Below are 12,794 nucleotides of genomic sequence, written 5' to 3' on the forward strand. Positions count from 1 at the left end.
GATAAACACATAAATAAAAAAGCACAAGCAAACCCCTTTCATTTTCTTCATGGAGAGAAAATGCACAAAGTGTTCAAATTCATGCCAGAAACACTCAAAAAGAGAACTGTTACACTACAAAAGCATCCCAAACGTCTCCAAACAGCTCCAGTTTCTGCTTCAGTACATGTGTCGTTCTCTGTAGAAGGTGATTTGACATCTTTAGTGTGTGACATTTACTCCAAAACAATGCTGTTAGCCTTTCGCCATCTAAAAAATATCATTTTCATTGATGTTCAACTTTTTTACTCAAGTAAAAGTGTCAAAGTACAGGCTCTGAAATGTACTCACAGTAAGAAAGTAGCTCTTTGAAGTTCTACTAACAACTTTCATACAAAGGTAACTGAACCGATATTAATATAATAATATCATAATATTAGTACATATTATTCAAATTTAAATTCAAATTTTAGTAAATGTAATTAGATGCAGTGAAACAACAACTGAATTCAACAAGATGTCAGCAGTTTCACTGTGGCAGATGTCCGTCCCTTACACTGACACTAAACTGTTTATCCTGACTTTATACCAGACAGAACACAGTTGGTATAAAGTTGGAATTCAGTGCATGAATCTAATCTTCATCAGCTTAAATGCAAATGCATCTCTGCTACACTTGATGTAACCTAACTCTGACTTTCTTTCTTATCCTTCTCCATCTCTGAGTGAAGCTGGCTCTCTTTCTTCTCTCCCTGTGAAATCCAGCAGGTGGACCTGTAGCTTGTAACACACTGTGTGTTTGCTGATGTTCGCTGAACTGGTAGAAGCGTTGCATTTAAAATGACCTATTCTGCAGCACAAGCTAGATTCTGAAGTACTGCTATCACAACTTACACCTGCACTCACATGCGCCCACTTTAACTCCCAACTCTATAGATGATACTGCTGAAGTAACAAGTCTGTTATGAAAATGTAAGGAATAGAAACTACAGATATTTGTTTAAAAATGTGGGGAGTAAAAATGAAAAGTAGTCCAAAAAAGCTACTCAAGTAAAGTACAGATAGCTGAAAATACACAAGATGGTTATTTTTAGATGCCTTTTGTTGATTTTATGTTAATTTTACCTCTTAATAATTTAGAGGCTGAAGGAAACCCTCACTGTCAGTACATTTTTGCAGGTTTAGAGAAACACTAACGCCATTATGGTTAATGTAACTCCCTTAATTTGAGCAAAAAAACATCAAAAAAGACAACAAGGAAATCACAGCATGTGGCACATCCTTTAAAATGTTGCCTTGGCAGTACTATGTAATACCTATATGGTATCCATTATTGGAATCAGTGCCTCTAATCTTGTTTATGTGTGAAGATTGAACTGATGGTGACATAAGAAGATTAAAACAGCGACCTGCTCCTCTGTGTGTGCAGGTGAAGATCGAGCTGCCGGTTCACGTGCATGAGAAACATCATATCCTCTTCACCTTTTACCACATCAGCTGTGAATCCAGCAGCAAAGCCAGCAGCAAGAAGAGGGACGGAGTGGAGTCACTTGGTGAGAAATTTGGCTTAATGAAGCTTTATTAAAATGTTGGTGAGCACATTATTTAGCTTGTTAAAATGCCTTCTTCTAAAGCTCGGCTGCTTTCGCGTGTTTCAGTGGGCTACTCCTGGATGCCTTTGCTTAAAGATGGGAGGATGCAGTCGTTGGAGTTCCAGTTGCCCGTGGCTGCCACTTTGCCTGCTGGATATCTTTGTCAGGACACCAGGAAGGTTAGATTGTAGCCATGAAAACGATCTGGTCAGCTCTGTCACTGTCATGCTCACGATGTTAAAGCGAACGTTGACCCCTCATGTTTTAGCCCTGAAGGTTATTGGAGTTTTGAGGGAATGTGAAAAGTTTGCAGATACTTTATTGACTCTGTTTTGTCTATTATTCTCTTCGAATGGTCTCAGGCTGATATCAAGTGGGTGGAAAACGCCAAGACACTGTTTAAAGTGAGGACCCACGTAGCATCAACGATATATCCTCAGGTACAATTTGGTTCTTTTGCTTTTTTATGCACAAATGAAGGTTTTCAGGAACACTGATGTCCTGTTTTGTTTCGCCGCAGGACCTCCACCTACACAAATTCTTCCAGCACTGCCAGCTGATGAGAACAGCATCAGAGGGCAACCCAGCAGAACTGATCAAATACCTGAAGGTAAGATGCTGTGAGGCAGTGCACAGTCAGTTTTTTAGCTTTGGTCCATGTGCAGTTATTGATCATTTACAGTACTTCCACTATATGTGTCATTCGGCAATGCACTAACAGATCGATCATTTTTGTAGGGCATGCATCATTATGACTACTTATGAGCTTTCACAGTCATTCAACAATCAAAATACCTTTCAGTGCTATTATACAACAGCCTCCATTAAAGCAATAAAAGGCTTATAACACAGTTTATTAAGTTAATAAGGGATATGGATGGATGATGGCAACCCCAAATGCAACAATGACAAAAGATATTGCCAAAAAACGAAATCTTTTTAGACATTAACCTCTTTTGTACTGAATTTTGTATGAAAAATCATAACTATTTAAATGCTAGAGGAAATCAGTTGAAGTATTTGTCTTATTTTTGAGAGGTTTTCCTTTGGGAAAACATTTTTATGGGATGACTAACATTTTAGGGAGCAATTAACATGCGTGGGGAATGAAGGCTGGCCCGGGTGGTCCGACCCAGCAGGCAAACTGCTGCAGGTCAAAGTTTTGCTGTTTTGGCAGCATAAGTGGTACCAACAGAATGTCACTGCGGCTAAGCCCATCTTTTTTATACAGTCTATGCTGTGAATATGAAGGAAATGTGTCAGCAATGTCTGACAGGGAATTTCATTACATCAAGCACAGAGATTCAGCTACAGATCAAGACAGATTTTCCACATATATTTCTTATCAGATAAAATAATGCCGAGCGCTGATTTTATATCTAATAGGCTACAGTTTTTCAAGATCAGGGCGATATATATATATTGTGTGGAGGCGTGTAATCACGATTCTTGTAAATATCTGGGAGTCAGAAGTAAAAGTGATCTTGTCTGGCCTCTTTCCCTCAGTGCCTACATGCCATGGAGACTCATGTCATCATCACCTTCCTGCCGACAGTGCTGATGCAGCTGTTTGAGGTGCTCACAGCCGCCACCAAAGAAGCCCACGAGATTGCTGTTAACTCTTTGCGGTCAGCTAAAAAACAAATTCTTTGTACTTTTACTGCTTTTACTCCTGATAAAAGGACATAGATTGAATTTCCATGCTCTGTGCCCTCAGTGTGATCATACATATAGTTTCCAAATGCCACGAGGAGGGACTGGAACACTACCTGCGCTCTTTTGTTAAGGTAAGCTGCCGCAAACACTGCCTGTGTTTCTGCTTGTGTCTATAAACTAAAGTGCTTTTGTTTTACTGTTCTCTCTCTTCTTCGTAGTACGTGTTTGTAACCAACAATCCTGCATCAGGAAACTCAGTGACCACTCACGAGTTGCTGGCCACAGCTGTAACAGCCACCCTCAAGCAAACTGCTGATTTCAACACCAGCAATAAACTGCTCAAGGTGCGCACTCAGTCGCGCGGATAATTCATGCATCCGTCCACACGTAGAACCAACTTTAAGCAGCAGATGGTGCAACTCTCTAAGAATGGAAACGAAGGGTTCTGACAGCAGTTGTCACCAGTTTCGAAAGAGAAACTTGTTCAACATGTAGCTGCTTGTAGGACACTACACTTCTCATGTCTCTTTTATCTCTCTTCCAGTTTCCCCTGACTCACTCTGCTTGTAATGTACTCCCATTATATTCCTAGGAAGATTGCATAATGGGTAACCTTTCGCTCTTTTCTGCAGTACTCTTGGTTCTTCTTTGAAACCATGGCAAAATCCATGGCTCAGTACCTGCAGGAGGAGAACCGCATGAAGGTTGGTAAAAAGCGTTTTTCGCTCAATAACGCTGAGCAGTTCAAGAGTTTGTAGTCTTTAACTGAAAGTCTTATGTGGACTGGATGTTGTTATAAGACCTAGTCCACATATTGTTATGTCCGCGTAACCACATGCGATGACACAAAACACAGACACCCAAAGAAAACTCATTGTGTACTTGGCATTCTGATACCGCGAGCCTGTGTTACATCTGAGTCTTTGCCAAAAATCCTAAACATTCAGCAGCAGGCCGAGCTGCGCTGCTGTTTGCTGCTACACAGAAGTAGTTAGAGACAGTATAAACCTTTTAGTCTTATCTATATGCTGGGAATGATCTGTCTTCATAATATGGGTGGCTGTTTGACTTTAAAGTGATGGATCATTACATGCTATTCCTCCCCACTCTTTAGATGCCACGGGCCCAGCGCTTTCCGGAGAGTTTCCACCAGGCTCTGCAGTCCTTGGTGTTGTCCATTATGCCGCACATCACCATCCGCCACTCAGAAATCCCAGAGGAGGCTCGCTGCATCAACTTGAGCCTGGCGAATTTCATCAAGGTGTGAACCCCAAAGGCTAAATATGAAACCAGCTCAAAGAAGACCTGTTGCTCATTTCCAGCTGCTTATTTTTATTCATGGACTTTGCTAGAGTAGGGCCTTTTACTGGGCCTTGCTGTAGTCATTCAAGGCATCCCTTGATTTAAACAGGCTGATTTAGCTCCTTCTGATTGGCAGCCCTTCATAAGCAGACTGTTTACAACGGCAAACTGGTGAGGCTTTGTTCTTTAAGCAGCTCTTTAAGCCTAAGATAACCATTTTAGGTACTCTCTTTGAGGCCCTTTCCTTAATAGGGATCACTGTTATTTATATATGACAGAAAATTAAAAAAACAAAACAGGTTTGCTGTAATTTTAGTTCAGGGTGTATTACGAGCCTGAACTTGTATTAGCAGTGTTGTTGTGATCCGTAAGATTATGTGTTACTGCTGTGCCTCAGGACACGACAGCGCCGCCTTTAAATGCTGATCTCAGACAAAATAGTGCATTGTTTTGTCTGAGATCTCCATCGTTTTGCATGAATTTCAGCAGCTTGTTTTCTCGTGTCTGCTTTCTCTCCTCAGAGGTGCCTGACTGTCATGAACAGAGGTTTTGGTTTCGGCCTGGTCAACCACTACATGTGTCATTTCAGCCCTAAAGATCCCAAGGTACGTGTTCCACAGAGCTGGGCAACCTCACAACGTCAGAGTGGAGGTGTAGCACATGTGTGACAACCCAAGGCTTCAATAATTCAATAATAAATAGCACATATCAATAATATTTAATTTATTTGTTCAATAAAATGTTAATAAAAGTAATTTTATGAATCATACACACTGTTATTGATTATAGCTGATGTAGTATGTTTTCTAATAAAGGTTCTATTACTTCTCAGTGAGTCAGTTCTAATAAAGCCGCTTCCTGCTCAGAGGTTTCCTGTCACGTACAAAATTTCATAAACGTATTAAACCATCTGTTGTAAACACAAGAACGTAAATATTTTACAAACCTGTGGACAAATTGTTTACAAATCTTAAAATCATATTGTTGTTTGTTAGTGAAATAAACTGAATGGATGTTTCTGAACTCAGCTCTGTGCAGGCATACTCTTCCTCTCTGAGATCAGAAATGAATTAAATGCAATATTAAACTCTTTTAGCAGCTTTCTTGTAAAACTGTGCGTTTGAAAAATTCATGCATGATTGCAATAATTATATTCGCATTAAAAATATTATTACTGATGGATTAACCATTACAGAAACATGAAAAATGAGTTATTATAGTTTTATATTTATTAGTTTTATATATATTTATATATAATTAATTTTTAATTTCATTTTAAATGTTTGTTTTTAGTTAGTTTTGAGGGCAGCTCTTCTTATTTCAGTTTAATTTTAATTGTTTGAAAATGTTTAATTTTAGTTGAGTTTTTATTCGCTTCAGTGTCACTTTGAGTCTTTATAATTATTACTGTACGGAGGGCATATGTCAGAAGCAAATTTAGGTTTTTAGGAAGTTTTTTTTTAAGTTTAAAAAAACAAAACAAAAACTAGTGAAACTACTCAAACTAGCCTAAAAAATTTTATCCAAAAAGGGGACATTTTTTCCCCCTTGGAGCAATTTATTATTGAATTTTCTTAAACACGTGCATCAGCACTGCTGCATTCTAAACATCAGTTGCACCTTTATGTTTGCAGATTCACGGCATTCATTATTTATTATTAACCACCTTAAAGGACAAAGATCTAAAGTGAACTGAAGCGTGCACTGGGGCGTTTTCGTGAGCGCCTCCACGATGTGTGTGTAGTCGCGCCCTGTCTCATGCTCACCTGTCGCTGTGTCTGATGTTGAACAGTTTCTCCCGGCCTTCTCTGTTTATGTTGTTTGGATTTGTCAGTCAAATGTGTTGCTCTCGCAGACGCCCCGCCGCGGGCAGCTTTTGATGTTACATTGAGAATTCTGTTTGGCCGAAATTTGCATATTTGTGTGCGAACCGCACTCTCGCCCGTTGGCCACAGGTGCTGACCGAGATGAAGTTTGACTTCTTGATGACCTTGTGTAACCACGAGCACTTCATCCCTCTCAACCTGCCCATGGCTTTCGGGCGCACCAAGCTGCAGAGGGTACAAGGTAAGAGCGCGCTGTGTAGGCCTACTTTTTACCGCACATGTATCCGCTGACCTGCTGTCACACGACCCCAGCCCCTGACCTTTTTCTGACATGCATCCACCACACTGATCCTATTAACCCGCCTGATTGTTTGGCCCACAAACACACCCACACACACACACACACATTACATCACACCTATCCGCATTAGTCGGATCTCTGGTGAACAAGGTTTGCCAACACTTTATCGCACAACCCGTTTTACACGACACCATGAAAACAAACACTGGAGTGCGCGCTGTGGAAATGCTGCATGGATTGTTTACAGTTTTACCCCGAATGTCTTTATTTTTACTCCACCCCTCTCTGTTTTTTGTTGTTTGTTTGTGTGTTTTTGCTTGTGGTCAGATTTTATTCCGTATGCGACGGAGCTTTTTGGGCCCGTAGGTAGGTGAAGCCCACCGCACCCATTGACACCACCACGTTTGCTGACACCTTGCACATGACTGCTCCTCCTTGTCCTCACCTGCACTAACCACACCGCCGCCTGATTTTTTTCCCTCCCACCCACCCTCATAGGGCACTCATTCCCCTCACACTCGGAATAATGCTAATTCCGGGCTCTTGCCTTCATTTTCCTACCAGGGCCCGAGCCTGCGTGCTGTAGAGGAGAGCAGCTGGGCTGTTATGGGAATCAACAAATCCTCTTTTCCTAATGCTTAATTCACTTGATTGTTGTAAACACCAGTCAGAAGCATCTCTCATGAAGCTGTGGTTCTCTCTCGCTTTCCTCCGCCCGTCTGTCTCTCTGTCTGCCTGCCCGTGTCTGTCATTAGAGGAGATAATTGGAGATGGTTTCTGTTTTCCAGGCTGCATTGCCTGTGTTAATATTAACCCAGGGCTGCTGTTGAACTCCATGTCATTGTTTCTGTTGAACTTCTCATTTTTTAGTGGTCTGTTTGTTTATTTCTCTTGTCTGAATAACACCGAAAGATCATTTCCAGCAGATTTCCTGATGAATTATTCAAGTCCGCTCCGCTTTGTGTGTTGTGGAAACGTTAATGTCCTGATGAATGTGTTCCGTGAGTTTGTTGCATAGTGGTTTGGAGCGATGCACTTTGAATGATTGAATTTGCCACACTTGCTTCTATCAAACATTATAACTACTGAATAAGACACATCATATCGTATAAATCTGCTGTGTTTGTGTCGGTGCTTGTTTGGTGCTTTTAATGCAAAGCGCTCTGAAGCATTTATCTTGCAAGGCGCCGCAAAAGAGAAAAGCCAGGAAGTAAAACTCTTGAGGGCCAAGTTGTGCACTATTAAGCCAGGATGTTTTTTATTTATAGTTATTTAGTAAAAATATGCAGTCTGAGGAGAAATTAAAGGAAAAGAACAAACAAAAACAGTTCATTAGCTGGATCACTGTTTCCCTTATGAAACATTGATTTCAGCTTTCGTGACTGGTCTAAAATCTCCTATATCCAATCAAAATGCATTGTTTCAAGCATGTGTTTATAATAAAATAAAGCTTATTTACTCATGCTTACTTTCAGTATGTTTCAGAACCTAATTTTATATGTCATTCTATCGTGTTTTAAGGGTGTGAGAAAATGTGGGAATATCACTTCCTGGCCGATGAGACGACAGAAAAGAATAACCTCACCAGTAGTTCTAGGAACCCAGTTGTAACTCCCAGCATATCCAAAAAAATCTTTTTATTGGGATTCCCGGTTTTTTTTTTGTCATTCACTCTTGCAGCTTGTCCACAGTTTTTACGCAAGTCTGTCCTTTCCAGCCTTCAGCTGCCTTTACTGGGTTTTGCAGGGCTGGATGATGCTGGGCTGATTCTATCATGCTAACCTTTGTTTCAATAAAATTTTGTTCCCATTTTTCCTGTTAATAACTAACAATAGTTAAATGTGTCGTGCAGACTTTTTGTGGTTTGAGAAGTGAAGCATACCAAATGAAGTTCAGAGCACTGCCCTAAGGGGCCTAAAGTGTGCTAGCAGAGTGTGTTACACAGCTGCTGAGGTCAAGGATTTAGGCTTTCCCTTTAACATCTGCAGCTTACGTTGTTACATTATAGACTGATTGCTCACAAGGAAAAAAATGTTGTAAGAAGTCGATTCAATTAGATTGGAAACGGATTTTTACCAGACCAGAATTTACTGTTAGGAAATTTCACTTCAGCTCATCCTGATGCTCTCTCACTTCCTATTTGGCCCAATCACAGAGCAGAGTCTGGAGTTCAGTTTGACGGAGGAATACTGCCGTAACCACTTCCTGGTGGGGCTGCTGCTGAGAGAGGTGGCTGACGCCTTGCAGCAAGCGCCCGAAGTGAGGCAACAGGCCGTGGGCATCCTCAAGAACCTTCTTATTAAACACGCCATGGATGATCGCTACACCGCTTTCAAGGTTAGGAGCATGCAAACAGAAAGGAACTAGCAGAGGCAGGATGAGCAGGAATGTGGACGGAGAAAAGGGCAGAACAATGATTTATTGTTCTCAACGATTCTGTTTGGGAACAATGCAAAATAACAATGAGTTCCAATGATTAAAGTATTTGATTTGGCATTTACACAATACACACCTGCATTAAAAACAACGCCTATCTTAGAAACAAAATAAAGGAGATATTGTTTAATGTGTAATACATCAATCATCAACAGACGCCAAATGTCCTACCAAGTGAGCTCAGCATTTTTACCCATAAAAGTAAATGAAGTATGTGACACAGGTCACGACCTGTGCATACCTTTCTATTTTAGTTTAGATAAGATTGTCTCTTATGCAAACCACCTAAGTTAGAGTGCAGCCACAGAAAGGTAAGGGCAATGTGTAGCTAACATTAACCTACAATAATCATCTCCTTTTACTTGTTTTCAAATGTTTATGGTTTCAGAACCAGCAGGCCAGGATCTGTTTGCTGTACCTCCCACTTTATGAGCTGCTCTACCAGAACTTGAAGCAGCTTTCCGCTCAGCCTCTCATCTCCAGTCCTGGGCTGGGCCTAAACGTGAGTCACCTCACAACGCTCCTTTTCTTGGGGATTTCTGTGATGTAACTCAAAGTCAGTTTCACATATGAATTGGCTGTTGTGCTGTAAGATCTTCAGTCAGGCATAGACTTATTCAGAAGGAGTGGTTGTTGTAATTCAATGGAATCATGAAGCATACTGTACAGTATGTACCAGTCTATTTTTATGACCGTGTTTATCAAAATAAAAATCTGATTTCATCTATAATTAGGGCCTCATAAGTTTCTCAGTTCAGTTCAAAAAGTCTCATTTACAGTTTTCCAGTTTCAAATAATTAGTTGCAAAATCCTTAATATGACAGCTACTTGTCGTATGAAGTACTAAACAAAGCCAGATACATGATGTAAAATCGAGGTAAGGAATCTTGAATTTTTCTCCAGCACGTGTCCAAACTAGCCTGTCTGACAGGACTGAAAATGACAAATGAATTAAAAAGGTTAGTTTACCTGTGCTATACAATAGGGCCCAGCCTACTGTGCTGTCGCTGTTGACCTGTTTTCAGTTCAGCAACATTGTGAGGCCTCTTGGTGGATGTGGAGTGAAAATTCAAAATGTTAATGCGAATGCAAAGGTAGAGTCTTAACACCTGGCTTGAAACCGTCTGCCAAGGACCAGCGTGGCCTGCAAAGCTTGGTTTTGGAGTGAAATTAGCCTCAAAAGGTTTACAAATGTGCGTGTGGTCTAATCCACAAACACAAGCTAACATTTACAAATGTTTACAATGATTTGTGTGCACATTTTTGAGTGCTAACAAATGTATACTCCAAACCGCACACAAATACAGAGCAATTCAAACACAACGCTATTTTGAAAAATTGATGGGAGACGGGAAACACCAGGGTAACAAGTCACAGCTGAAACTGATCAACAGCAGTGAGACAGGGGAGGCAAAACTACACATCAACAAAAATATCAAAACACCAAACAGCGAGTGAGAGTTAACAGGGAAACACGGGAGGGGGGGATATAAACTGAAGGTCCAGGGATCAAAGAAACAGACGTATTCATCTTTCTGATGTCCTGAAACTCAAAGTGGTTGTTACAAAGATAGCTGAAGAAAGATCCCCGACTTGATCCCAGGACAAATACTCTCTGCCAAATCAAACATGCAGAGCTACCCGCTTTGGTGACCTCCTGTGGATAAGAGAGTAGTCAAAAGTAGCTTTTAGCTTTATTATTTGTTTTCCTTGGCAGATGACTTTAATGTCATGTAGTTTGAAGGAGCACGTTTCAAGAAGACTGCAAACCCCACCCACATGGAAAAGATATATATAAATCTTATAAAGTTTGTATCTGTCTTGTGTGAAACTTGTATGAAAAGCATATAAGAGTGAAAACAGATATAAGATCCCTTGAAAAATTATATAATGAAACTTGTATGTTTTGGATACTTACTAAAACAATATATGAAAGTGATGAGAAAGTGGCCACTTTCATGAGTAAATCACATATAAGTTTTTACTATTTCTTTTCCATATGGGCAGTGTCGCTGACGCCACTCCAGTACTGGGATTACTAGCATTACTAGCCGGAGCTTCACAACTATTCCATCCCAGGGAAGTGATCATAAGACAAAATCTTGCAGCATGAACTCTGACCCGCAGTGGGCACACATTCATGGGATCCTACAGACTATAAAAGTTTTAATGTCAGTCTCTCTATTTTAGATTCAATTCAGTTGTTGCCAAATAGTGTACCGTGGTGCCAAGTGCAGTGGATTTTGTGAAAACTGGTCTGGTCTGGTATACAGATCAGTTAAAACCCAGTGCATTTACAAAAATGTACAGCAATTATTTTGGTAATTACTGTTAATTTAGGGCAGCTGTAGAATAATAAATTGGTGGTCCAATAGATGTATTAAGCACCGTACGTGCTGGGAATCCCTCCTGTGTAATGCAGGAATTCTCAGACTGAGTGAGTAAACAGTAAAAGATTGCTCCGAGGAAGCTAAAGTGGCACAATACATTCCGAACAAAGGTGCCAGAACTGTTACGTTTTGTTTTCACCGTTAAAATATTTCCTCAAATTGCAGGAAACAGAATGTCGAACATCTGCTCTTGGTCTGATTATAATATTCGGAATGTGCCAGCTCACCTCTTTGCAACACAGTTTTCACTCGCTCCATCTTGTGGTTGGCCAGGGCTCCAGAGATGACCTAATATCCACAGACATGAGGAGGATCAGCACAGCGATCGAGAAAGAGCACGGTGAGTAGAGAACAACAGAAACCGTACATATGGCGTCTTCCTGTTTACGTTATTCATTATGATAGAAACATATGGCTTCAACACCCACTGATCCATTAGCAGCACTCTGTCTGAAAGCAGCAGCTGTTGGCCAGACAGACATCAAACTTCTTAGCCAATCCTACAACATTTCTAGTATTTTATTCACTACCAACATGATGTTGAAATCAGATGAATAAGATCGGTATTAAACAGAATCCTCGAAAACCCAGTGAACGTGGGTGTTTTACTGAGTTATAGCAGCTGCTCATTAGGTCAAATACACGTTGACCTGAGAAGATTGGGAGGCTAAACTGTTTTTATTCTTCGAGACCAAAAGGGTTAAATGTTTAAAACAGGGACCACGTAGTCTTGCATTTCGGTAGCGTAAACAGGCCAAAATGGGCAGATTGAAAGTAAACAAATATGAAAATCAAAGCAGCAGAAGCAACAATGTAATCATCTGTAGTCTCAAGTAGAAAGCCTTTGTTTATTCCAGAAAAGGAGTTCATTAGCTTCTTATTCCCTGGTGACACAACAAGGGTTGTGTTCTCAGACATCACGGTGCTGGACTACTGTGTACAATGATGTTCACAGGCTCAATGGAATGAGTAATGGTGTGTTGTTCCTGTATAGCATATTGGCCCAAACATTTCCTGAGAGTCCTGACGTAAGAATGGTTTCATACGTTTTTATTTAGAATTATGAATTTGTTTAATTTTATTGGAAAATATAAAGAATTTTCCACTAGGAGCTACTGTTAGGAAGCTTTGTGAATACGAGACATGGAGTGTAGCCAAATCTGCAGTCTTTGGACCCCAACAAACCTATTTTGGTTGCAGGTCAGCCAACTCAGAATGGCCACGTTGTGAGGAGGGAAGACTCCAGAGGCTCTCTATTTATGGACCCAGGAACACCGGACAGCAATGAGGTGAGGTAACATTTCATTTTAGC

General features: G+C 40.5%; 1 protein-coding gene across 3 annotated transcripts in view; it reads left to right on the forward strand.

Moving 5' to 3' along the window:
- Positions 1-12,794, forward strand: part of dock11 (dedicator of cytokinesis 11) — a 78,919-nt gene that overhangs the window by 29,002 nt on the left and 37,123 nt on the right. For 2 of the 3 annotated variants that reach the window (XM_085451695.1, XM_085451696.1), the window contains exons 20-35: positions 1,409-1,532; positions 1,638-1,750; positions 1,934-2,011; positions 2,092-2,181; positions 3,078-3,199; positions 3,289-3,358; positions 3,446-3,571; positions 3,860-3,931; positions 4,342-4,488; positions 5,051-5,134; positions 6,485-6,596; positions 6,984-7,022; positions 8,812-8,993; positions 9,481-9,594; positions 11,756-11,822; positions 12,683-12,771. In XM_085451695.1, the coding sequence (XP_085307821.1) occupies positions 1,409-1,532; positions 1,638-1,750; positions 1,934-2,011; positions 2,092-2,181; positions 3,078-3,199; positions 3,289-3,358; positions 3,446-3,571; positions 3,860-3,931; positions 4,342-4,488; positions 5,051-5,134; positions 6,485-6,596; positions 6,984-7,022; positions 8,812-8,993; positions 9,481-9,594; positions 11,756-11,822; positions 12,683-12,771 (1,629 nt within the window). The remainder of the gene's footprint in view (positions 1-1,408; positions 1,533-1,637; positions 1,751-1,933; positions 2,012-2,091; positions 2,182-3,077; positions 3,200-3,288; positions 3,359-3,445; positions 3,572-3,859; positions 3,932-4,341; positions 4,489-5,050; positions 5,135-6,484; positions 6,597-6,983; positions 7,023-8,811; positions 8,994-9,480; positions 9,595-11,755; positions 11,823-12,682; positions 12,772-12,794) is intronic. The other variant, XM_085451697.1, reaches the window with a different exon arrangement.

Source organism: Copadichromis virginalis, linkage group LG3 (assembly GCF_057382275.1).
Source record: "Copadichromis virginalis isolate Kocher_CV1m ecotype Utaka linkage group LG3, C_Virginalis_male_GT1.1, whole genome shotgun sequence".
Classification (NCBI taxonomy): domain Eukaryota; kingdom Metazoa; phylum Chordata; class Actinopteri; order Cichliformes; family Cichlidae; genus Copadichromis; species Copadichromis virginalis.